Source organism: Calliopsis andreniformis, chromosome 1 (genome assembly GCF_051401765.1).
Source record: "Calliopsis andreniformis isolate RMS-2024a chromosome 1, iyCalAndr_principal, whole genome shotgun sequence".
NCBI lineage: Eukaryota > Metazoa > Arthropoda > Insecta > Hymenoptera > Andrenidae > Calliopsis > Calliopsis andreniformis.
The window spans coordinates 3,202,706-3,226,570 of NC_135062.1; the positions used below are offsets into that span (position 1 = coordinate 3,202,706).

The 23,865-nt window shown below is 31.2% G+C and overlaps 2 protein-coding genes across 10 annotated transcripts; one reads left to right on the forward strand and one right to left on the reverse strand.

The window, feature by feature from the left end:
* Nucleotides 1–325: 325 nt before the first annotated feature.
* Nucleotides 326–12,371, forward strand: LOC143179182 (venom acid phosphatase Acph-1). 4 transcript variants are annotated; one of them, XM_076378390.1, is made up of 9 exons: nt 326–476; nt 574–670; nt 2,184–2,362; nt 9,386–9,581; nt 10,415–10,590; nt 10,682–10,922; nt 11,100–11,226; nt 11,386–11,588; nt 12,099–12,371. In XM_076378390.1, the coding sequence occupies exons 3-9, from the start codon at nt 2,355–2,357 to the stop codon at nt 12,252–12,254; spliced, it is 1,107 nt and encodes a 368-aa protein (XP_076234505.1). In that variant the 5' UTR covers nt 326–476; nt 574–670; nt 2,184–2,354; the 3' UTR covers nt 12,255–12,371. The 4 variants fall into 4 exon arrangements, with proteins under 4 accessions (XP_076234505.1, XP_076234439.1, XP_076234586.1 ...); XM_076378324.1 differs by lacking the exon at nt 2,184–2,362; XM_076378471.1 differs by lacking the exons at nt 326–476; nt 574–670; nt 2,184–2,362 and adding an exon at nt 3,101–3,235.
* A 4,446-nt stretch (nt 12,372–16,817) lies between these two features.
* Nucleotides 16,818–23,422, reverse strand: LOC143178864 (venom acid phosphatase Acph-1). Of its 6 annotated transcripts, none has more exons than XM_076378203.1 (8): nt 23,285–23,390; nt 21,202–21,364; nt 21,074–21,135; nt 20,660–20,764; nt 20,328–20,593; nt 18,721–18,877; nt 18,111–18,440; nt 16,818–17,390 (listed from the first exon to the last, which is right to left on the reverse strand). In XM_076378203.1, the coding sequence occupies exons 5-8, from the start codon at nt 20,582–20,584 to the stop codon at nt 17,193–17,195; spliced, it is 942 nt and encodes a 313-aa protein (XP_076234318.1). In that variant the 5' UTR covers nt 20,585–20,593; nt 20,660–20,764; nt 21,074–21,135; nt 21,202–21,364; nt 23,285–23,390; the 3' UTR covers nt 16,818–17,192. The 6 variants fall into 6 exon arrangements, with proteins under 6 accessions (XP_076234318.1, XP_076234069.1, XP_076234235.1 ...); XM_076377954.1 differs by lacking the exons at nt 21,202–21,364; nt 23,285–23,390 and adding exons at nt 22,361–22,510; nt 22,570–22,841; XM_076378120.1 differs by lacking the exon at nt 23,285–23,390 and adding an exon at nt 22,361–22,839.
* Nucleotides 23,423–23,865: the final 443 nt, after the last annotated feature.

Below are 23,865 nucleotides of genomic sequence, written 5' to 3' on the forward strand. Positions count from 1 at the left end.
CCCCCCCCCCCCCCCCCTCCCCCCGCTCGTTGGTACTCCTGAGTTAAAACCCGCCTACTTGTACGGTTTTCTTCCAAATTCTACGCCAAGACTTCTAGTAGTGTGTGCAGTTTTTTCGTGTGTGAATTTGAACCAGAAGATTAATCGGAGGGTGGACACATTAACCTTTTCTACTTCGAAATTTCATAGGGCGTATTTTAACTTGCCCTCTGGATTATAAAGAGTAGGCAGGATTAGTGTTATTCAATGATACCCTCGTATGATTCAATATTCGCAAATGAGAGGATCGTGATGTGTGGATGTGTGAAGTGAACAGCAGTTTACATAAAGATGGATATATTAACTCTTTCTATCTCATAGTAAGTGTTGTGAGTTAGCCTATGGATTGCAACGAATAGACAAGATTATTGTTATTCAATGATATTCATCAATTTTAATTTTCGAATGTTGCAAAATTTCCGATCAACTATTCAATGGTGAGTGATCTTTCCTCTCCCTTACGTTCTTACGGTATTGCTGTTCGAGTAACAACGAAATAGTTATTCTTGATTTTTGTCTTATTTTGGTCTCTAGAGTCACCCCTTCAATTTATCCCGTGCTGTTCAGAAACACCCTGTATATATGTATTGTGTTTCCAACTGACATATGTGCCTAATATGAAATTAAGAGTGTAAGTATATAAATTATTTTATTTTTCGCTATTTTTGCTGTTGCGTACTTTTTAACGATCCATGTTATTGATGAATCACTACATACTTGTAGCTTATTATACAAAGGTATCAAAATGTTCCTTGATTGTATCGAGGAATACAGTGTGCACAACAAAAGTTGTATTTGTATTTATAAAATAGATTACGCTGTTAGATAATCACTTGAACTACCAACTAACATTTTCCGTGAAAGAATGAATTTTAAAACAAATTATTACCATTTTTGTTTATAATATTTTCCTAATTATTTAAACAATTGAGAAATATTCTACCAGTCTACAGTTCTAATAAAATAAATAACTTTCGTCTTAAACATTTTTTTCTATCTTCTATAAATTGCGAGTTATAAAATAAAATCGAAAAATGGTCGAACTTTCAGGGGTTGATTTTACCCCCATAGGGTGAATGTCCGCAGGAAAAATCCTGCGAATTATATACGCTGCATACGTTCTACATATCCCCAAAGTTTCATCATTTTTGAATTTCCGGGTTGGGGATCATCCCTTGCAAGATTTTGGTATTTATACAAAGTAACACTTTTTTGCAACTGTACATGACAAAAATGCATGCAATTAATGGATCGTTGAAACGTTTTAATTTAACACGTCTTTGATTAGACATCAACCCATCAATGTGATAAAATATTTATTTTCTAATCCAACTTTCCATCATACCCTATCCTATCCCAATAGAAGAATACTCACTATCTTTTCGTAGTTTCCATTAAACGCTAGAAACTTCATCTTTTCAATGATGAGTACCAGAAACACGGAGTGAGTTTTAAATATTCGTTACAGTAGAACCTCAATTAAAAACGTTTCGAATAGGTATTCAAGATTTCTGTAATTTAAGGTTACACATATTGAACGTAGCAGGAATAAGAGTACTGTAGAACATTTATTAAAACTTAAACAATGAAGTAATAGCAGTTTGCTGAAGAAAGTAAAGTTAGCTACCAAAAAGATGTTTCAGGATTGAATCGCGTAGTAGTTCTGATAGTCGAGGTTTTACTGTAACTATATTATACGTGGCAGCGGTCGCATATTCTCTAAATAGATGTTATGCGTTAATGGCAGGTATACTTGTGTAACCGCTAATATCGCACAATTGAGACGTAGGCGGTGCACTTTAATGCGACGCGATGTAACGCAGTGTCAGCTTTCCAGGATTTATGAAAATTTGTTTATAAAGAAGACCAATAGTATTATTTTCATTTTTTTTAAATTTCACTTCGTCTCCGTTACTAAAAAATCGCATCTATTTTAAACGATTTAAAAAAAAAATGTCTAAGGGAAATTTTTCTTCAACTAAAATAGTTCTTATTTAGTACTCTTATGTCTTCACTGTAAATACTCAAAAGCTCATTTTCATGACCTTACTAGTTCAAGTTGCAATTGAGGTAAGTGTCTTAACTATGTATATTAGAAAATTTATGATTGTACTTTGAACAGCTGTAAAATCAACAATTTTCAGAATTATGGAAAATACTTGAGATACCTTTAAATGACGCTAAAGACTATATGATGAGATGATATTCTAAAATGTATTCGATTATAACATAACAACGGACAAAAGTAAGTGAGCAGTTACATACATAGTAGGAATGGTTGTAATGAAATGTAATCAGAATATTACTTTTGTTGTATGTATAGGTATGTAAATTTAGTGTATTATATATTCATATGCTGTATAGATTACTTAGTAAATGACTGAACTAAATATTTACAGTTTTGTATTTACAGTTTGTGAACATTTTACAAAACTCGTAGTAATAGAATAATTACTACTTAGAATTAATATTATAAATTTCCGATTAGAATCAAGTTTCAATTTTAAGAGAGTCTTTTAAATAACTTTATCTGTGAATTTTTAAAAGATAGTCTAGTTTTCGGAACCGCATATTTTAGATCACTGACTTCATCGTGTGTAAAGATACTTCTTTAATACTGCTTCCTCTTTCCATTTTTAATCTTATTATGAGACGGGACGCGAACAGTGCAAGAAAGAATATAGTGGTTGAAGTGTTAGGTGGTACAAGGGATGAAACTGATGCGAGCTCAATGAGCCGTTGGGGTTATTGTAGACGAGGACAAACCTGATGTAAAATCAGGGTGACTCTGAGGATAGATGTGCTTACGGACGAAATTGATCTGTGAACAGTAAGCCGCAAGACTGTGAGTTGCGTGAATTCACCTGATGCGAGATCAGGGAGTCACTAGGATTTGTTACACAGACGAACTCAAAATCAATTGAGATGCTGTTACGGAGGTTGGCAAGTTCAAACAGACGAACCTGATGTAAAATCAGAGTGCTGCAAGGAGGTTGGATAATCTACAGACGAACCTGGTGTTACAGGTAGCTGTACGAAACAGACGAATTTGATGAAAAATCAAATAGCTGCTGGATAGGTTAACTTTCGTGGACGAACTTGAATAAATCGTGGAGCTACTAGGTTGGGTACAATTTTCTTTGGAAGGAAGGGTATGCAGACGAATCTGATGTAGAATCACAGAGCCGCAGGAAATGTTAGTAAACCTCGTAACTTGTTAATTATTAAATGATACAACTTTAGCGGCTAAGCTGTATCGTGGGGGATCTGTCAACTTCGAATGGGATCGCTTATAGTAATTACAGGTTTGAAAGTAATCTAGTCAAATTGCAATGAATAGTTTAGGATGTTCTAAAATCAGTCTTTACGTACAGGTGTATAGTGTAGTGTTGTCGCGTAAAGTATATGATTTTAATGCACGGTGTTAACGCATTGGTGATCCGGGAACTTACAAAGTGGGTGTAGAAATTGCCAGATACAATTTATGTTAACTCACGGATTCTATGAAATTAAATGATAGACTAAAAAGAAAACTTTAGCCCGATCTCACTGAAGAGCAACCAATTCTGATGAACTTGACAGTCAACGTGAAGGTACTGTTCTGAATTCGTTAGGGCTAGTATCTCGGGGTTTGTATAGGCTGAAAAATGAGTGGGGATTTGTTAGAAATTTCCATAATATAAGGAAATATCTCACGGTTAGTACAGCGTCGCGGTCGCTACCGAGCTGCTCGGAGTCGCGCTGTTATTAAGATAACGAAAAACAAAAGTGCTAAAGCGTTTTCTTTTAATAAGCAGAGACTTGAATATTTGGGAGAGTAACGGAAAATATTCTTCGTATGTAACATTTTATTAATATCTATATTTTTCTGAATTCATAATCTTGTCTACAAATTTATTTTGATCAATTTCTGTGCCCTCCGCCTCGTTATTTTCATATGTAACAATATATAGCATTTTTATATTTTTTTGTTTGTTTAATAGTTCTATATTTTATTAGATTGATATTCGTACTCTACTGAGATACCAATTCCGTTCTGCATACAAACAATATCCTCAAATTATCAGTGATCCATTATCAAATTTGATTTCTTGAACGGTTTATTCAATCTTCTCTAGTGTCAATACCTTTTTTTAGTTATCGCAATTCAAATTTGTTTTCATCACTGCATATCATTTTTTTCTAAAATAACATTAGCATATTTACGTATTTTTTAATAAAAGCTGAATATTTTTACATGTTTTTCTTATTAATGTAAAGGTTGCGCTTAGCCTTAAAGCTTCTTACAGTGATCATTTATTGTCTTTGTCGACACATTTAAAGTTCATGATTCAATAATGTTCCGTGATGCGATCATTCGGTCTCATCTCGTTTCACAAACAATTCGTCGGTCACCTTGCGCTGTGACACATTATTTTCTTCTCCAACTGCTCCAACTTTCTACATTCTTGTATAATAAATACTAGTTGATACTAGTTGATAGTAAATTGTACGATAACTTAATATAAACTTGTAGAATAGTCTGAAATTATCAAATTTAGAATTTGTAATGAAATGTCTTCCTTTTTTGGTACTTTAATATAATTTGACTTGTAAATTGCGCTTATAGATTTGTTTGAAAGCTCTGCACGTAAAAATGACTTACGTTTTGCAATTGTTTACATTACTTGTTTCCGGATAACATTGTACCAGACTTATCAGTGTCCCTTTACAACTGGTTGTATTATTCATTCAACGCGACTAATTTGTATATAACCACAAATATTTATTTCAATTATTTACCAAATAATATAAAGGATGAAAATAAAAAAGGAATCATGATTTTTAAAGTAGATAATACTTGCCAAATGTAGCATAAAAGTCCTAATAAACATGGATCAAAAAATTAATATTTTTTAAGGTAAAAACAATTTTTTATTTCCTTTTAAACAAGTAATTTGTTTTAAGAGTTACTATACTGCAAGGAAACAATAGATTACTTTATTATTTCTTTTTTCTGAGTTTACAAATGGTTTTAGATAAGATTGATAATTCTGTGTGATGATACATACATACATATGTATAGAGTGGAAAGGCAGATATCTACTCCGTGGTTTTTATACGACAGGGCAGCTCTTTAATCGAGCAAGTCACTTAAAGGGAAACAAAGAATTGTTTACAACTCTAAAAATATTAATTTTTCGACTCACATTTATTAGGATTTTTATGCAACATTTGGCGAGTACTATCTACCTTAAAAACTATTATACAGCTTCTTTTTCATGGAGAATACGATGTACAGACTTTATCATAGGGACATCTTTGTAAAGTAGGTTACATTTATGTATAGATTTTTAAAATGCCAGCCTTCGATTTGTTTTTCTTTTACGAATGTTGAACATTCTGTAAACATTAATCCCGTAATTGAAGATCACGTTTAAGGTCTTAATAAATCCATTTTTGACGATTTTCTACTTTTTTTTACGTCTTAGTGTAGTCAAAAGGGAATGCTTTCATTGTATGTTGAAGTTGAGAAGCTGCAAATGTTGACAAGATTCAAGATATGAACAATTATTTTCATAATAGGTATACAAGGAAGTAACTTGACAAGCTCATATAAAATAGGAGAATAATTTGATAAGTCGACGAGAAACTCAAAGTTATTAAATAATTTCTAATAACTGTATTGAAAAACGGTGTTTACACTGGTTGCATGATTCGTTTTTATTATTTTGCACTGTTCTGCTTTAAACTTCAAAATCGCTCGTTTATAAAATTTAAGAAATGTGACTTAACAAGTTCTTTCCTTAAAATAGCTTATTAAAATAACATATCTGACAAAGCAAAGAATATAGAAGAAAGCTAAAGATTAAAATGGGGACAAAAGTAACAATTTGTTACTTTTATTCCTACTAGCGATATTTCTCATAAACATGTTCTACATATTAACCTAACTTATAATCATAATAACTGTTATACCCGCTTATAAGTTCAAAATCTATTAAATACAATATAAAAAGGTCAAAGGATTTTATAAAACCAGAACCAAAGGATACTTAATTCAATTAGATCTTAAGTTTACTTTTAACCCACATCCCAGATAGCACAAGACGTCTTGAAGATGTCTATTTTATGTTCATTTTATGCCTGAATGTCTTACGGCATAATTTAGACGTCTTAAAAACATCCAAGATCGTACATCTTAAAGACTTACAAAATTTACCCCTATAAAAGGTCTTAAAGACACACTACATGGACGTCCTAAAGACTTACGCTTTTGGACCTTTTAAAAACGTCTAATTCTTGTCTGAACGTCTTATATACGTAATTTGGACGTCCTTAAAACGTCTTATAAATGTTTCTTAAGACATCCTAAAAACATACTGATTTGTAACATCGGACGTCTGAGAGACGTCTTTTGGACATTTTTAGGACTTTACTGGATGTTTTTAAGACGTTTTTAAGATGTCTCTGTGCTATCTCACATTGCAATATTATTTTTTAATAAAACACTTACATTTGTCCCTGGTCTCCTTTAATATAAAATAGTAGGTATATTATAAATAAAAAACTTAATGTTTCCAGGTATATATGTACATGAATTTTCTTCATTGTGTTAGTGTCTAGAATCGTCCTTCCAAAAATATTTTACATTTTCTGATACACTCTGTACATGTCAAAGCCAAAGTCATTGAAACTGACTTTCTTACACTGTATAATAACCCTTTCAATACCTTCAACACTTTTTAGATATGTCTTGTAGTTTGAAAAGAGGTAAAACTTTGTTAGCCTACTTTAGTGGTTTTCGTACTTTTGAGTCTTTTTTTCTTGTGTACTTGTTGAGCAACCTTGGTCAGAATGCATACAAAAATATTGAAACAGTCGTAGCTGATGATCACACGGTGCAGTTGATGTGATGTTCAAATATATTTAAAAAAGGGTATTAGGCCTTTTGTTAAGATAATATTCAAGCAAATTATTTAACATTTAAAGTATAATTTTTTTCCTAATATTATCATCAGGAGATCAGTTTTATAAATTTCATATTTCATCATGAAGAAAGAAACTGTTAGTATATGTCTATTAAAAAAATCCTTTTTTTATTGTTAAGTAAAGTTCCCATTGGCAAAAAATTTTTAAGACAGATAGGCTTAAAAAATATAAGTAAATGTTTCTGTGTAAACATCACAACTGTCAATTTGTTACTCTTATCTTACACTTCCAACGCGCCAGTCACATCAAATTAAATTATATAGTATGACAACATATCTCGTTTCAAATATATATAGCAGTCAACATGAAGCAGTACAAAGCTCATAGTAGTTTTTACTTTTGAGCCGCGATTATCTACAGGTAATTTTACGTTAGTTTCCTCTTGTTTTTTATATTTTTATTAGTATTTAATTAAAAGTATATAATTTTATTAAATATAAATGTTTATATAATGTATTCTAATCTGCATTGATTTATCTACGTTAATAAACAGTAACTATAACTGTAACCATTGTAGTACTCATAATGTAATTATACATGTATAGTGATTAATATTTGGATACTAGCGTAATTTTGAATTCAAAGTTCTATACTTTAAAAGACAATACAAGGAGTAATAAAAATATATTGCAACTTAATATGATATATGTAACATAGACTACACAGATGTTAAAAATAACTCATGTAAAATTATTTAATCATTGGAATAAAATTTTTTAATGTCACATAAATAGTAACACTTTTTGATGTCAGACAAGTATGCAGCTACTTTACAAAGTTCCATTATAATACTAAAATAACGATTTTTTTACAAAGATACGATTACAGAATGAATTGGTCCGTTGAACTCGTGAGAAACAACAACAAACATTGACTGAAACACAAAAACAACTCTGAGGGGAGAACGACAATCAGTGTTGATCATTTACGAAATATAATTTTTAACATGTCAGAACGTTTAAAACGTTTTACTGAACGAATGTGATATTTAACTAAGTCTCAAAATGTCAAAATATTTGAATATTTATCTCACATTAAAAGTCTGCCTTTCTTGTTTATTAGTCTAAAATTTAAGTGTATGTAATAAATATTTTTATTTATTTCTGATATTTATAATATAGTTTATACAAAATATTGTTATTCAAAATATGGAGCTTAAATATTAAAATTATGCTAGTATCGGAACATTAATAGAAATCACCCAAATAGCACAGAGACATTTTAAAAGCGTCTTAAAAACATCCAGTAAAGTCCTAAAAATGTTCAAAAGACGTCTTGTAAAACGTTTTAAGGACGTCCAAATTACGTATATAAGACGTTCAAAAGCGTAAGTCTTTAGAACGTCCATGTAGTGTGTCTTTAAGACGTTTTATAGACGTAAAGTTTGCAAGTCTTTAAGATGTACGCTCTTGGATGTTTTCAAGACGTGTATGTCGTAAGACGTTCAGGCATAAAATGAACGTAAAATAGACGTCTTCAAAACGTCTGGGCACTGATATACACATTTATTAGGTGAACCGTTTATTAATATACATATTATCCTATCGTATTTTTTGTATCTATGTTATCACTTTTCAGTGAAATCAGTTTATTCAAAAATACAATTTCGTGTAAAAAAATATAATTCTACATCTTCAACTTACTTTTTCATGTATTAGATTGTCCTGTAAGTTAGGATGCATGCTCGATTCAGTAAGAAAACGAAAAAGGTTTATGCAACAATCTAATAGAATGAACTTTCGAGTTGTATTTACCATCAATTCAAAGATACTCAGTATGTATTCAGTTTAAGTATCTAAGAAATCCGGCGGGGTGAAGAGAACTTTTATCCTTAAATGACGACTTTGCCGATATAAGGAAGAAGAGTTCTTACTTCAACGTACTTCTCAGATCTTTGGAATTATATTTTAGTAGACATGAAATTGATTGTAATCTATATTAAACAAAACTGAAAGTAATTGTGAAAAAACATGATATTTTCAACTTATTTTAATAATAAAATTCTGTATAAATAGAACCACTATCCCTACTTTTGTGTTAAACAAGTCGGCAGTTCGTTCAACATTTCTATCTACTACGTATATGCAGAAACAATTTTTTTAATTAATCTTGATAGTACATAATAAGTCAAACCTTGAATGAGAAAATACGAACAAATGTAAGTAAGGAAATATTTTTCATATGATAGTTACCTTATTTGTTTTGTATATGTATTCCTTGCTTTTATGTAGGACGTATCTACTATTTAGACAGAAAATTAATAAAATTTGTCTCATTCACTGTTTTATGCGAATTAAACTTTCAATTAAGCAAATATAGAAAACAATTTACATGAAAATTATAAAATCATCAATCGCGCTCTTATTATTTACAGGAATATGAATATTACTTGGATTTTAGCAGCTGTCATTTGCTTGTTGTATCTTCAACCGTGCCTTACAGAACTGAGGCTTATACAAACAGTGTTCAGACATGGAAACAGAAATCCTACGGAAGCGACAACATATTACCCTAACGATCCTTACATTAATATGACGTACGAACCAGAAGGACTAGGAGGTTTAACAAATGTATGTTAATATTTATGTAACCTTAATCTAATATTTATGAAAATTCATTCAAACATTTTTAAATTATTTGCAACAAAATTTAAAAATACGATATTCAAAAATGAAATATAAATATTTATACGCTTCATCAAAACGAAGAAGAAATGCTTATAAATGATACTCTTCGATTTCAATCAAATCAGTTACTTATTTTTTGACTCAAATTAACAGCTTTATTGTTCTTAAACATAGTAAATGTTTAAGTATCAATGTTGAACAATTAAAGTCATTTTTTAAAAAGATTCATAGTAAGAAAATGTCCTTTTAGGAGGAAATTCATTGTTTAAAATAGAATGCTAAATGTTTATATCGTAATATTTTTTAATAAGAACAAAGTGAATACGATAGTATTCGATAATGTGATTTCGAAACAGTTTAAACTAATTTTTATATGTCCACAGATGGGGAATTGCATGATATTATCTATTTTCAGGGATAATATAGAAAAAAAGTAGAAGTAATTATGTGAATTAATTAATACAAAAGAATAACATTTTTCATTATACATACAATCTTGGTTCACATATTTTTTTATGTCAAACCGCTCAAAAATTACATTATAAAATATTGTTGCACTAGTTCTCTGCTTATTAACAAAGACATCAACACAAAAACATAGAATTACAATAAAAAAAACAACATTTATTCAATGACAAGCTGTATTTTAAAATTTATAAACTTTCTCTCTATCATTATTTCATTATCAATAGATGTTATACTGATCGCTGGATATCCCGTGCAAATTAGGTTTCAACAATATTAAGTAAATTACTAAAAATATTTTCTTTATACAGACTGGTAAAATGTCAGCATATAAACTCGGAGAATATTTTCGCGAAAGATACAATCAATTTTTGGGACCATTTTATTCATCGGAAAGTATCTGGTTTTACGCTGACCAAATGGAGAGAGTAATTATGACTGGAGAACTCGTAGCTGCTGGAATGTATCCCCCATACGGACAACAAAAGTAAAATCAGATGCAAATTTATTAATAAAATAAATTTCAAAATCATAAACATATTCACTGACAAAAATAAGAATATTGGATTCTGATTTAGATGGAATCCTAATTTGAATTGGCAACCTATACCTATATGGTCACCTCCTAATAATTATCTTTACAATGGTATGTTTTGTAAGAATACTCAAAAATGGAGGGCTGAGGTGGAGAAATCGGATGAGGAAGTGATAAAATTCGAAAAAGAAAACAGAGACATATATGAGTATTTGTCTCAACATACAGGGGGTAATATCACACAGCGCAAGACGTTCAGTTTACGTCAAGTTCTATATGCTCAGGTGAATAATACTACTAATATTTTGTTATTACTTTTATTTTGCAAAGTAGTAGTAAGATCTCTGCAACCAATTTCACATACAATATAGTATCTTTACGAAATGTACTAAATTAGTGTTCACAAGATTTTTCAGCTCTTTTTTTTATTAGCATACAGTATTTTAGCATTAATGTTTTAGAAAGATATTGGCTTGAAATTACCTGCATGGACAAAATCAGTTTTCCCAAATGGAAAGTTAGATGAACTTGCTGTGTACGATATTATTATACGAACTCGCACTACAAAATTAAAACAATTACTAGGTGGTAAGATTCAATTTCTTATCCTTTATTGAATTATTTATTACATGTATTAATATCATAGGTACTATTATTTTTATACTACAACATTTTATTCATTTATCTAAACAAATTTTGTAAATAATGTAGCTGTTTAATATAATATTTAATTATTGTACTTAATAGGAATATGGATGCGTGAATGGTTGAAACACGTCGATAACTACTTGCATAAGAAAAATATGCAGAAAGCATTTATGTATGCTGCTCATGAATTAACTATTGCTTATATACTCGTAGCATTGGACAATTTTGACTATAAAATTCCTTCCTACAGTAGTACTCTCATTTTTGAATTACATGAAGAAAATAATCAGCATTTTATACAGGTAACAAGTAATTAATTCGCTACTTACATATTGCAAAATAGGTACACATTATGTCACACGTTCAGTTTGTTATCATTGTAATTTTGTTACTTACATATTACACGTGCCAAAGAATTAGCATGTGAATTGTTTTACTTGTACAAACCCAGATAGCACACGAAGTCTTAAAGATGTCCAGTTTACGTCCATTTAGGTCTGAACGTCTTATGGACGTCTTTGAGACGTCTCCTGGATGTTTTTTAAGGCATCTTGGAGACGTACTAAGTTATAACTTCAGGCATCTTAAAGTCGTCTTTTGCACATTTTAAGCATTTTACCGAATGTCTTTTAGACATCTTTGTGTTCTTTAAAAACGTTATACCGCGAATATAATGACTTTATGTTAATAAATTTTTAAATAGATACTTACTTAAGTAGATATTTATATTACTTCGTAAATAGATTTTAATACGTAACTATTTTTATAACAATTTTCCGAACTTCTATTTCAACATATTTCTGTATTAACAGATATTATATAAAAACGATAACAATATTCAAGTACTTAAAATACCTGGATGTGACGAAAAAATGTGTCTGTTAGATACTTTCAAAAATATCGTAACATCTATGCTACCGGAAGATCTGACATCACTGTGTGGCGATTCGAATGAAGATAAAAAATAAAACAAAGATACAGCTTTTAAAATAAAAATATATAACGCGGTATTTCGTTAATAATTATATGTTGATTGACTATAAATTGAAATATGTAATTGACTATAAATTGAAATAAAACCAAATTTTAGTATAAATTAAAAACTTAAACATGAAATTTGTTACAAATTTATTAATATTTATACAGAATATATTACTAAGTATCTCATACTATAAATTTTATTTCCTATGACTTATGATTTCATTCTTAGCATTTTTTACATACACAGTTATGGTAGAAAGAAGTGGTGGTAAAACGGGGTGGGGATAGCACATTAATGGTTTTCTTAAATAAGATTTAAGTTTCTCTTTCCTTTAATTCATCCACTGGAGTTAAAAATTATAAATAAATTTTATTTTTTAAGAACCCCAAACACATAGTTTGACACCCACAGTCTACACTTTGGCCACCTAGCCTGCTTGACCTTAATACGTAGGTAAAATTTCCAGTAGTGTTTTGTCCAACCGTGTACTTACGCTTTAAGCGGCGGAACTAATTGATGCGGTGGTCCTTCGACCTAAGTCTGTGCCAGCCATGCTACCTACCAACGACACACTACATCCGTATATTCCAACGAATTTCCATAGTTAAATGTAAAATCTCCATAATTTTGAAAAACTGTCCGTAAAGAAGACAAATAGGGCTATATTTTAATTTTTTCAGATTTTTAAATACGTACTTGTTACAAAAAACCGCACTTATTTAAAACAATTGCCAAAAATGAAAAAAAATAGTTAAAAGCAATTATTTTTTAATTAAATAACTTTTATTTACTTTTTATTTACTTCATTTGATTTACTTTGTTTCAATATCTTCCCTGTAAACAAGTACAAACTGAGATTCATTCGTTTATTAGTTCGGGAGCTATGAATCTTTAAGGAAAGACTTTCCACAGCTACTTCAAGCAGCTGCAAAATTCATAACTTTAATGTTTTTGCGGCAGTATTGTCTTTAGGTCCTCCAGCGATCATCTGTAGTTATTTGCACCTGAAACGTCCCTACTATTGCATAGACTCGTTGACTGGGGAACAAATACCGACTACTGTAAATATTAACAACATGCATAGGCGACTGATCCTCTCCGACCAAAGGCTCAAACTTTGGTTTCCCGCTGTGAGATCAACCGAGTCAATACTTTTCTGAGGTCCCAGTCGTTCTCTCGACGTTGTTACGAGTCCAGACGAGTTACGTAAAGTAACTATGAAAAGGCTCGATTCAAAGCTCCTTCCGTTGACCTTTGACTTTGCCTGGAAGTCACCATGCAAGGGCCGATAGGCATTTCCGTTGCACCTAATTAATAGAATTCTCTGAAACTAATATCATTGAACTTTTCTCGGAAACTCTGCGATGCAGCCGAGTCCGCACCATTTTTTCCCATAGATTTTTTAGTATAAAAAGGCCAAGAAATTCGATCTAGCGGGCTCATTTCTAATCCAGTTCGAGTTTAATACGCGGCTTAGACTGGAATCAAGATCGAGCATTAATTCTCCTTCGAGCAGAATCTTAGAGTACAGTACGTAAAGTCACTGCAACGCAGTTTTAAGGACGCGTCCCCCGCATACCTCTGTACGTAATCTAGAGAGAGAGGACTTAGTTCCGCGACACTTGTATTCCTTTGAGTCAAATTTAAACTTGTAATAATACATGCTTTTATAAGGTTTGTTAAATTGGACTTAGTTCAATCAAAACCTTTCCTAAATCCAATAAGAAGCGAACGCGTAACAATCCCATAATATTATATCTTTGCCGCTCGAGATATATTATAAATTTAAAAGTTACGAGGCTATACTGACATCTTCGCAATCCTTGCGAAGGTCCTTTTCCTAACCTACAAATGGCTCCCAGTGTTGGCCATTGCGCACTGGTTCGTCCACGTCCCATGGCTCCCAACGAGTGTAAAGTTATTCGTTGGTTCGTCCACGAAGCAATAACAAAATTCCAAAAACCCTGACCCTCCGTCAGACAATCTAGTCCTCGGCTCGTAACAACGTGTACATCCAGTCCGTCATGAACGTGTTAATGCCATCGATTTTTTATGAGTGTTTTTAAAGAAGAAAGTTTATTCGCAAACTTTGATTCCAGTGGATAAGTTAAAGGAGAGAATTATGAACAATGAGTAGTACTGAACAATGAGATAATATATTGGTAAACATTATGGAAAGGATAAAAAAGTGAGTAGATATAATATAACGGTGTAACGTTTGAATAATTAAACATTTTTAAGGTAAAATATCTTAAAAAGTATTGAGTTTTCAATGACCTTCCCTCATATTTTTTATACGCATAATAACACAAGGAATCAATTTATGTGAAAAAAATCGTAGAGTTCCATTTAGAAAAATAGTGTAATTGCATTTTGCAACTGCACTGGTGCATCTATAGAAAAAGTACTGTATTATGACAGAGTGTGTTAAACAGTACACAATTTTCCTCTAGGATTTTTTTCTAACTTCACTTGAAATAGAGTTATAGCCTGTCCCAGTTATAATAATCACCGCATGTATGTACTTACATACAAAACAATAGACATAATACTTTATATGAACAGATGTATTTGCTCATTCAGGTACATACAGGTAAATCCTTAGATAAGCCTTGATTAAGGCTTTAGAGTGTGAATTATGTTTATTAAGAATTGTATCCCAATATTGTATCAGTATTGCCATTTGCTTAAACAGTGGGTGAAATGACACACTACTGACTCAATCGGATAGACGATACATATAAGGAGACGTGGTAGCATCTCGCGACAACTAGTTGAGTAGCGCGTGATGCTAGCAGTATATCTACTCTGCGACCAAAACGTCAAAAAATTTTAATAGCGATTTATTCTTTTAATGCAGTGTGTAATGGATTGTAACGATTGCCACATTGTTAAGTATCATCGTGCGCGTAAAATGAGCCCTCACAAAAAATCTCCAAATAAGTTAATCACCTCCAAAAAAGTACCCAAAAAATATTAAATAGCCCCCAAAAAGCCATCCAAAAGGTATTATTAAACTCTCCAAAAGTACTTTCAAAAAATATTAATCTACAAAAATGAAACCCGAAATTTCAAACAAATATAATAAAAGAACACCCCAAAAATTTTTATACCATCTAATTCGAAAATAGTATTGAAATTAAAAGTAGTTGGCCAATTTATGCGGGTGATCTAAATCTCGGTAATTGTGAAACTGCGAAAAAACATTAATCTATTTGATTTGTGTGCTCCACAACACGTTAATTAGAAGATCGCGATAAAACATTAATATTTTCAATGGATTCGCAAATAATGAATATGCGTAAAAACCAGAAAAATCACATTTATAATAGACGCCCTTCAGCATATAAACCTAAGTACTACGTAACGGCTGCGTAACCCATCACAGTACAATATATAAATACTACGTAACACGGGAGTCATAAGTTCTGTAACTTTTGTTACATATACAAAATATAACCATTACATAACATAGTGAGTACAATGTTCTATAACTTTCCCCGTAGTATAATATGTAAATGCTACGTAACATTGGAGTTACAAGTTCTGTAGCTTTTGAGACACGTATGTTAGCGACAACGTATTTTTAGAAAGAATTTGGGAAAGGATGATCGAATGATGGTCGGCCTTTAGGGGATTTTTGATAGGGGCTGTGCGTGGCCATGTGTCTGGCCATGAAAGAAGGTGAGTGACATTAAACAGTCTCGTTAACGGTCGATGGCTGATGGCTACGTTGGGTCATCGAGTTATTGGGTGTCATGTGACTGTTTGGCAGAAAACCAAGTGTTTGGAAAAAGAAAGCGACCCGAGGTTGCATTGCTAAAGAATAAGAATATTATTCCTGGAGGATTTGGACACGGAGTGAGGAAGGCTTTGCCTTCTGGTAAGAAAATTGTGATGAACCCCACAGCATTTACCTCAGAACCTCAGTGAGCGATTCTTCGTTAGGGAATTTCGTGGAAAAGCGAACCTCGAATCAAATATACAATTTATTAAATTTATTGTATTTATCATATTTATTAAAAACATTTACGAAAAATCATAAACATATAAAGGTATACAATACAAACATGTAAATACATTTCTTCCACTTTCTCACATAAAATCTCTCAGTATTAATTACTCTAAAGTTCGAATCTTTTCGTATGCACGATGCATGACTGGAGAGTAGTGGAAAGTGGAACTCTAAATATCCATTCTCTAATAAAATGCAGTAATGTGCGATTCAAACTGCGACAGAGTAACAATCAAAACAGAACTTTCATAAAAGTAAAATTGACATCAAACATATGATTGGTAAAAATAATAAAAGGTATTTACACATTAAATTTTTTGGGCTTCTATAATAATGTTTCGTACTAATAATATACATATAAAACATTTTTTTTAAGATAAAGTGCTGGATATGGACATGTAATGGTTCTGCCTAGGACGACAGCAGGAATCGAAATATGAAGCGAAAGGAAAGTAGGTTAAGAGATGTACAGTATGTGACATACCTATGAAAAAGATCTGTATACAAAATAATAAAAAATAATACTTTAATAAAAATAATTCAAATATATTTTATTTATGCAAATAAATATCCTATAAACATTAATTATATATAATTATTTATTACGTAACAATAACGTTAGTGGTATTACTCTGGGAATACATAAAATTTACATAGCAAATATGACACATTTATGTAGCCTGAGGTAGCTGGTATGAATCACAATTTTACGTTAATGAGGCGAACATTTTTACCTTTATGTTATCTTTATATGACCCTCGTGAACCTACCCGCGAAAACCTAAAAGCTCAATGTACCTATATTCTATACCTTTTATTATACTATTATTAGAAGCATGGTTACTTATTATCTTTACAATATGCTAAATAAAAGGAATAAAATATGGATAATAAATGTATTCAATAAAATTTAATTGTTATTCATTATTTCTTCATACAGTGTCTGAAGTTCTTCTTTTGATATATTAGCCCACATATTATTCCATTCTTCTTCTGATGGAATGACATCTTTAACTATTTCGAAATATTTGTCAATTGGACAGATCTCATCAGTATTAGCGAATTTATATGGTATCAACTTTTCTGTTGTTCCAGTCCAAAGAAGCATCTAATAATAAATAAACACATTAATGTAGATACAATTTATATTACAGAATATTTAAGATATACTAATTTTTTATCCTACTAAAAGTGCATATTCTAACATGTCATACTATTTTTTATTCGTTTGCGATGTGACAGTAATAGTAATTCAGGGTTTAAAAAAGTAGGCATTTACTTTGTTTTGAAAATAACCTCAAGATCTGACATTGATACGAGTGTAATTTAAGATAAATTCAACGAATGCAGAATAAGAATAGTTATTGGAACATATCGTAGATAGAAAATTAAAGATTACTCATTATTAGATTAAAACTTATTTTCTGCAGTGCCGAACTGTTTATCGTAATTTATAAATTGTTTTTAGCTTTATTCTTTTTTACTCAATTTAAATCCATTTTACGTTGAGGCAGTAACAAAGATAACCCGAATTGACTATTCGCCTTGAAACCAGGTGACTACTGCATCCCACATTATTATGTACTTTTGAATATGAATAATTAACCAAACTGGCAAACCATTTGTTCTAAAACTCAAAATATTTTGTACTGATTATGCACATACCAGAATGCGTATACAACGAAAGATACTGCTAGAAAACAGAAACTTGGAAATAGTGAATGCAGAAAAAAACCTAACAAGCAAGTTTTACTACCGAGTCAGAGCATTAAAATCGTAAACATATCAATACCATATTAATGGAATATATTATTATTGTAATAATTACCCTAATATATTTTTGGCCAGCCTTGTCAACCAATTTTTCAAATATAATCGCAGATCCATAAGCTGGTAATTCGGGCTCGATAAAATTGTGCGCTCTTACGAATCCTGCGATATTTACTTCATGTCCACTGTACAAATAAATCTTCCTTTGCTTGTCACGCTCTTCGTTAAGTTTCATATTGTCAATGAATCTTTTAACAAGCATACCGCCGTTAAATCGTTTTAATTGTGGCGTGTAAGAACGAATTTCATACTCAAGCTTTACAATTTCCTGAAGCTGTTTAAACACTTCACAGGTGCACCATTTAGGTAACGTAAGATTCATGTTTTCCTGCAAAATTTGTTTTCATTATTGATTCAATTAACAAATTTTGTTAAAGCTTCTACGCACTAGGGATAGCTTATTGAGCAACAATTTAGTCACATAAAAAAATCAATTAATTTTATTACTGTGTTCAAAAAAGAAGAGAATGAAAAAATATCTTGCAATCATGTAAAATGTACACTTCTCTATAACATTTCGTGAGTAACAAAACTGTCACACAATTTAATATCGCAAGTACGTGTTTAGTTCTCATAATAAACCTTTAATCTTTGTAATTAAATTATACCTGTGCTGCTAACGCATTATAAATTTCATATACTTGATTCGTTTGAGTTATATTTATACCTGTTTCTTCACTAAGAAACTTAAATAGATCGTTATATACAGACACTTTTTTGAGAACTTCATCTGAATTTTTAATTTTCATTAGAGCTTCTGAATATCTGTAGAAAAAAACAATATTCTATTATTAAGTAATAAAACAATAAGTCAATTTTATGTTTTTAAATGACAGCTACAATAACGAAATAACTATTTCGACAAAATAACGAATTATATTATCAGTATAAAAGTACTAAGGCACATTCGTTCTAAAATTTATCGTATCTGAGATATTTGACTCTGTTCATCCCATTACTTTCATTATAAAAAATTGTCGAAGATATGCTCAATACTTCGAATGAAATGAACAGATAGTGAATATGATGAAATAGCATTGTTGACTTTTCGATGTCTTTGAATGTTAATGTCTCGGGGTCAACTAATGCGAACAATAATTTCATTGTTTTCATTACAGACTTTTAATGATTATTTAATCTTACGAACAGCGAAATTTCCAGTTTCGTTTTTACACAATCTTTCAATGTTTCACATTAAGAATACGTGCGATTTTAATATCCGTTAGCTTGCGAATTTCGTGACTGAATTTAATTTTTTCATATTCCCTATAAATGAAAAACATATCCACTTGTTGTTGGAATGAAAATTTGATGTTGCTTATGTTCACTAATCGTAAGTGAGAAACTCAGGCCCACTGTAGACAAACGTTTTTTGCCACCGAGCTTTTGCCAGCCGTAGCGCGTTGTAGCAACAAGGACAATTCCAACAAGGAAAGACATATGAACGCGGCAACTTGGCATTGGCGGTACGTTTGCGTATTTTTAAAAGAACGCAGATCCTGTTTCGCCGCTTTGCGTGAATTTACCGCTACAACTTGCCGCAAACATGCCGCCAAATTGATGCGTTCGTATGCCTTTTCTTGTTTTCCACAACTGAAAATTGGTAAGTATCATTGTTACTGTAACGTGCTGCGGGCAATCGCTGTGGCAGCAAGAAATCGCGTGTCTGCAGCGAGCCTTAATGGCACTAAGAGATGTCGGAATTCCAACAATAAGTTACTATCTACTATTTCTTTTCATTCGAAGTACTAAGCACATCTTCGAACATGTTTTATAATAAAAGTAAAGTAATAGAATGAACAGAGTCAAGTATCTCAGATACAGTAAGTTTTAGAACAAATGTATCTTAGGTCTTAGTGTTAACAAAAAATTGGATATCCCATTTAAAGGAACAAAATTGTCCTCTAGATCTCTTCTACGTCTCCACTTGTAAAAAAATCTATTCATATCACATTATGTATTTTTTTAAATCTTTCAACTCTCACAGGCAACATTTTCGCTTATTGTTTGAAATAACGAATATTCAGATAGATAGTTCGTGAAAAATCTTTGTATAAATCGCAGTTAATTAATTTCTTTACAGATATCACTTCACTATTACAGTTTTAGTTTCTGCTCGTACCGCTATTCTATCTTTTACTCGGATTTTATTATAAACATATAATAAAATAAAGATAAATAAATAGAGTTGTGAAATAAAACTTATGCAACCTACATTACAGAGAAATCTGGTTTCATTAGATTATCCACTTTCTCTGGCATATAATGCGTCGGTATAGGTATCCATGGTAATTCCTTATTCCATAATTGTATGGGAATTGGATGATAAAGTCCAGCCAAGACCAATTGAAGTGACACTTTTGTTCGATCCATATCTGTGCTAACCGCATAGACGTCACTGGGGTGATAAATATTTCCCAAGAATTCATTATAACGTTCTCTTAACATTTTTCCGATACAATATTCCCTCATCTTTCCTTGCTAAATATAGCTATAATTAGTCATACATCTTTTTGTATGTGTACTTCTTTAACACTGTATACTTACGTTCGTCAACTGTGCCAGGCCCCATGGTTCATAAGTTGACAAGTTGTAAGAATCTTTCGGCCACAGTTCTTTTTCTCGTGGAGTTCGTTCTCCATGTCTGAATAACTGGTCAAATTTAAAAAACTTGATGAAAGGGATACATATATAAATAATGGAATTAAATATTTGTTTAATTTTGACAATGTTCGTAAACTAGTAGAATCTCCATTTTAAATATGTTTACGCTTTTAACTTGTAACATATTAATAGAAGAAAGACATGAAGAAATATTCAATTGTTAAGATTTGAAGCAAAAATTATGAATTGATACAAATTTTACTTGTAATTATAAGATACGTGTTACAAAAATGCATCTGAGTATTTTAAGCGTTAACAGATTGACAGTTAAATTGACTAATTCAATTGTGTACTTACTACTTGCACTAATTCCAATCGGAGCTCTGAGTGCTCTGAGTTTCCGATGTTTAAAAATATACCTAATACGAGAATGAATGACGTTAAAATTAATTGTGTGTAAATCATATTAAATGAAAAAGACATACATTAAGCGCAACGATTAGAACCGATATTCTTCAAGTGCTACACTGTACGATCGTAACTGTATAGTTTTATGTTTTCAAGTGAAGCAACGTCGGACGATTACTTCTGAGTCAAAAGTTCTGAATGTGATATTCCCACTCCACGCGCTGGTGTTGTAATATATATCTACGCACACATATACTTTATTTCTGTTATAATCGTAAATATAACAGAAATAGCAAATAAAAATATCACACTAGATAATTTTTTCACATTTTTCATAAAAATATGTAAATATGACAAATGAAAAATGTTGTAATTATTGTAAAATACAACGAAGGAAAAGAATAATAAGTAGCTATAATTAAATAATAAATATAATATATTATAATATTATAGTATTAAGTATTATGATAAAATTTTCTACTTGGATCACTTTCATAATCATATATCGATAAATATTTGTTATTTAATTTACAATATACCTGTACTACATTAATATAAATAAATACGTATACCTATTAATGAACTTTTTTCTTTTCCATTTCATTTGTACTCATAATAATTATTACGTTTCAATACATTAAAGTTACGACATTAAAAAATACGTGTAAGTAATCATTATGTATTTATATGACTACCATGTATACAGGATGTTCTTGAATAAGTTGGAAATATTTTACGTACTGATTCAACACCTAAAGCAACGAAAAAAATTTATATGTATACACATATGTCCTATTTCATCTTGTTTACGAAATATAACAAGTTTTGTATTGTAAATAATAATACTTCAACAAGCACAGCTGGTAGGTATGAATTAATCTGTTCCAGAAATTTCGTCAAATTCGAAGAATAGCAGGAAACATTGAATTGAAAGAGTAGTTACACCCGTAACAAGACAACTTCAAGCATGTGTTGAAATGGCATAATCATTTCGAGCATTTCCCGTGAAGGTAATCACATACGACATGAAAGAACACAAAATTCGCTCTATCTTGTAACCAAGGTAAAATAGAACATATGTCTACCTACACTTTTTCATTATCTTTAAATGTTGAATCAATACGTAAAATATTTCCCACTTATTCAGTATTTATATAGGGTATCCCATTGTAAGTTTCACATACAATTATGTCCCAAACTGTAATTTATTTAAAAAAGATTTCAAATAAAACTTACTCTGTTTCGAGGTGGACATCTTATGGTGGTTACAAATCCTTTCTAGGTGGATGTGCTTCGGCGATTTCAGCGTAACCTTTGTTTTTTATACTGAATTCTATGTTCCTATTTAAGTAAGCATGTAGTCCATACCGAAACGAATTCATTGACCTATGATACATTGGTCTTTCAAGGTCATTCAAGGTCATTCAATACCTTTCGAAGCTTACCTTCGCTGTACACCCACAAATTATTCCTTATCTCCTATATCTGAAAGAACGACCTCCTCAATGAACCGACTTATTCTATCCCGAAATAAAAGTGCTACGTTCTTGAATGTTTCCCTACTCCGTGCTTGTAGGCACGAACGACGAATAACTACGGTAAGGACCAGTTTCCGAATGTACAACGTAAGTAAGCTTTGAATGGCACTAAATGACCTTGAACGACTTTGAAAGATAAAGGTGTATAGGTCAGTGAAGTCGTCTCGGAATGGGCTACAAGTTTACCTAAATAGGAACATATAGTTCCGTAAAAAAGAAGCAAAAGTCACCTTAAAATTTCGAAAGTGCATCTGCCTAGAGAAGATTTATGATCACCATACGATGCCCCCCCCCCCCCCCCCCCCCCCCCCCGGCCAGCCCTCTCTCGGACAGGGTAAGTTTGATTTAAAACATTTATTGAAACGAGCAATGACTTGCGAGATCATTGCGTGTGAAACTTCAAATGAGACACCCTGTATAAAATTATATAGCATATTTTACACACGCGCGCACATCCTTGTAGTCACTCAAAACTAGTAGCACCATCTACAATTTGCTTTCAAAATATAGAAACATAATTATATAATCGACTGCCCGATAGAAAACCAAATGTAATTGTAGATTATAGTTAAAAAAAACGATGATTGAATATTTTGGATGATACACTTTTATAGTTACATACTCGTATCAGCCATATCATTCGTAAACTCTGTTTTTAAAGATAGATACAGTTGAACATTGTCATGACAGAGATATAACTTAAAGCGCTTGAAGATTATCGTGGGATTACGTCGCACACACAATAGTCCAATGCGATACTAATATAATCTACGTTATAACTATGTATATTTGCACATGTGTAAAATAAAAATTTAAAAGTTCCCTAGCGGTGGTTACAATCATTTAACCGTTGACTGCTATAAACTTTATAATTTATTGATCATATTTTTCATTATATAAAAATTTATTTATTGTTTAGAACTATCATTTTGTCGGAATTAGAAATTATTTTTGTTTCCAAATTATATCAATACATAACTGATGCAATAGCTATGACAATTTTGAACATTGTGTTACGTATTTTAAGTATTTAATTTATAAATGAACTTCTTCAATATTGCACAGAAGTTAAAATCACAATAACTTTATCGATGGTTTTTTTAATTTTAACTTATCCTTCCAATATTCTACATATTAATTGAAGGCAGATATTGTATACCATAATTTTGAATGATAATTTCCTTTTATATAGGTAATACAAAG

Bases quoted from the DNA above. Each gene is read 5' to 3' on its own strand.
- LOC143179182 (XM_076378324.1), top strand. The intron at 9,582-10,414 runs GTATGTTAATAT...TTCTTTATACAG, and splicing joins GACTAGGAGGTTTAACAAAT to ACTGGTAAAATGTCAGCATA. The intron at 10,591-10,681 runs GTAAAATCAGAT...ATTCTGATTTAG, and splicing joins CCCCCATACGGACAACAAAA to ATGGAATCCTAATTTGAATT.
- LOC143178864 (XM_076377816.1), bottom strand. From the start codon at position 21,181: ATGATTTACACACAATTAATTTTAACGTCATTCATTCTCGTATTAGGT. The intron at 18,878-20,327 runs GTAGGTTGCATA...TTTTTTCTACAG, and splicing joins AAACCAGATTTCTCTGTAAT to ATATTCAGAAGCTCTAATGA. The intron at 18,441-18,720 runs GTATAATTTAAT...CAAATTTTGCAG, and splicing joins ATAATGCGTTAGCAGCACAG to GAAAACATGAATCTTACGTT.